General features: G+C 37.1%; 1 protein-coding gene across 1 annotated transcript in view; it reads left to right on the forward strand.

Annotated features, from left to right (window-relative positions):
- The window catches only part of LOC107691204 (lysosomal-trafficking regulator-like), a 122024-nt gene that overhangs the window by 111985 nt on the left and 6788 nt on the right, over positions 1-3251 (forward strand). The window contains 2 exon segments of the mRNA XM_016489701.1: positions 623-812; positions 1747-1883. Of these exon segments, the coding sequence (XP_016345187.1) occupies positions 623-812; positions 1747-1883 (327 nt within the window).

A 3251-nucleotide genomic window follows, 5' to 3' on the forward strand; every position in this document is an offset into this window, starting at 1 on the left:
TTTAACATTATATTCATTGCATACATATACTTCGTAGTAGACATCCTTAACTCCTTTCTGCTGTCTGTTGTTCTGTTGTTGGTGTTTCTTTGTTTGAATATGGCGCTTATCACATGCTGTGTGGTATCGGCGTTTGGTATCGGGGCATTTTAACGAGTACGAGTATGAGTACAGGAGACCAGTATCGGTATCGGTGCATCCCTAACAATAATCCACAAGTAATCCACACCACTCCAGTCCATCAGTTAATGACTTGAGAAGACAAAAGCTGAAACAAATCCATCAAGATGTTTTTAACTTCAAACCGTTGCTTCTGGCCAAAATATGAGTCAATAATCCATAACAACGCTTCCTCCAGTGAAAAAGTGGTCTGGTCTGAATCAGGAGAGTTTTTCACATCGCTGAGCAAGTGATGGAATGCTACATTTCTCCAAATCGGGCGAATAGAAACAAACACTTCATTTTTGGGTGAAAATATTCCTATAAAATGCAGTTTTCTTTTTTGTTTTACCTATTTGTTGTTGAAAAGGGTCAGTGCTTCTGGCAGTGAAAGATTTTATTTGAATCCCAGATCATCCCATTGGTCTTCTAAAGTCTTAAATCCCTCTTGTGTCGTTTCTAGAGTCCTCTGCCGTGGATAAAGGGCTTGAAATGGGGCGAGTATGTGGGATCCCCCAGTGCTCCGGACCCCGTGGTCTGTTTCAGTCAACCTCACGGCGAACACTTCGGCTCCCTGCTGGCGCTGCCCACACGTGCCATCTGCGGCCTCTCGCGCAAGTTCTGCCTCATGATGATCTACAGCAAAGAGCAAGGTGAAGGAGAACACACACAAGAAACTGCTTCATCACGCATAAACATGAAATTATAAACCTGATATATCCAGTGTGGGGTCAGTAAGATGGTTTTATGAAAGAAATGAATGCTTTTATTCAGCAAGGATGCATTAAATGGATCAAAAGTGACAGTAAGGACATTTATGTTTCAAAAGATTTCTGTTTCTGATAAACGCTATTCTTTTCATCAAAGAATCCTAAAAAATAAAATGTATCACGGTTTCCACAAAAATATGAAGCAGCACAACTGTTTTCAACATTGGTAATAATCAGAAATGTTTCTTGATCGAATCAGCATATTAGAATGATTTCTGAAGGATCATGTGACACTGAAGACTGTAGTAATGATGCTGAAAATATAATAATATTTCACAATTTTTATTGTTTTCACTGTATTTTTGATCAAGTAAATACAGCCTTGGTGACTTCTTTCAAAAACATTGAAAAATCTTCCTGACCCCAAAATTTTGAACAGTAGTGTTTATGAATTTCAGATGTGCTCCAGATGTATTTAGTGAATCTTCATTTATTTATCTACAATTATACAATTATTAGCAGATGTTTTTATTCAGTCAAACAGATGTTAATACCAGGTGTAAAAAAAAACAAAAGAGAACCCAGATTTTTCTGTTTTAAAGGGAAAAGCAGCATTCAGTGGCCATTATCTGAAAATTAAAATATTAAATGATTAATCTGAACTGCTAATATATCAGCCAGTTACTAATCTTGGCTGTGTTTTGGTCCATGAACAGTTTCTAGTGCTTTTATTGCATCTGCATTTGTGTCTTATCACAATTATCCGCATGAATGAACGCAGTTCTCATAATACCAGAGGAAATGAGAATGAAGTGAATGTGCTGTCGTTGAAAATCACCTCACAGTACAGATGAAGTGTTTTCCCGTTGTCTCTCAGGTGTAAGGAGCATGCATAGCACCGACATACAGTGGTCGGCTATTCTGAGCTGGGGTTACACCGACAACATGCTGCGTCTGAAGAGCAAACAGAGCGAGCCGCCCATCAACTTCATCCAGTGCTCACCGCTGCACCAGGTCAGAGCCAGAAATACACAGGCCACGCTTGGACATCAATCTGTGTTTGAGACATTTCAGCTTGTACAGCATTTTGTGATGTGGCATTGCACTCTCGTCTGTTATATATAGACGTCCACAGCACCCTCTACTGAATAAGATAAATCGTATCTCACAAAAATATATCAGGTTAAATATCACCCCTAAATCAAAAGAACAAAACAAGACATATTTTGCATAATTGTACATTAGTTTTTAATTGTTATGAAAATGTCACAATGCAAAAATCATAATGGTTCTAAAAACAGACTCTCTGACTCTCTCTCTCTATACACTGCCTGGCCAAAATTTGGATTTAAATAAGCAAATACTGAGAGTCTAGGATTGGATCATTATTGCAGTGACTAATATGTTTCTGGCATGTTGTAGTTTTTCATTTATTAAACAACCATGTCGGAAGATGTACCCATGTCCATATTCCAGGATGTCAATGTCAAGATTTATTGGACCCGATTTGTGAAATTGTGGTTTAGGGAGCATGAGGAATCATTTTCATAAATGAATTGGTCACCACAGTTTCCTGAGCTTAACCTTATTGAAGGTCTTTAGGATGTGCTGGAGTTGACTTTATAGAGTGCTTTGACTCTCCTATTGACAATACAAGATCTCAACCATAAAATGAATGCAGTTCTTCATGGAAATAAACGCTGTGGTGTTGCATAACTTTGTCGAGACAATGCCACAACGAAAGCAGGCAGTGTACATACACTACTGTTCAAAATTTGGGGTGGGTACGATTTGTCAGTGTTTTTGAAAGACCCTTATATTCACCAAGGCTGCATTTATTGCTTACAGTAAAAATTATTTACAGTTAAAAAATTGAGAAACTGAAAAAATTTAGAACATTTTTACAATTTAAAATCATGGTTTTCTATTTGAATATCTGTTGAAATGTAATTTATTACTGTGAAATACAGCTGTATTTTCAGCATCACTACTCCAGTCTTCAGTGCCACATGATCTTCAGAAATCATTCTAATATGCTGATTTGCTGCTCAAGAAACATTTCTGATTATTATCAATGTTATTTGAAACCGCATTTATTTGAACTAGAAATCTTTTGTGACATTATAAATGTCTTTATTGTCACTTTTGATCAATTTAATGCATCCTTACTGAATAAAACTATTAATTTCTTTTTTAATTCTGATTTTTGGTGAAATGTGAGCCAGACGTGTCTTGATGGCATGTACGTTGTCATGTCATCAGATGGTCTCGGCTTCATTTCTGGTTTGCTGCTGTGTCATCTTCCTCTCTGCAATCTACTAATTCATTACTTCAGACTTATTGTTCATCCCAAAGAGGCACAAAATCACTTTCACAGACTTT

This window comes from Sinocyclocheilus anshuiensis, unplaced genomic scaffold, assembly GCF_001515605.1.
Source record: "Sinocyclocheilus anshuiensis isolate Anshui unplaced genomic scaffold, SAMN03320099.WGS_v1.1 scaffold462, whole genome shotgun sequence".
In the NCBI taxonomy this organism is placed as follows: domain Eukaryota; kingdom Metazoa; phylum Chordata; class Actinopteri; order Cypriniformes; family Cyprinidae; genus Sinocyclocheilus; species Sinocyclocheilus anshuiensis.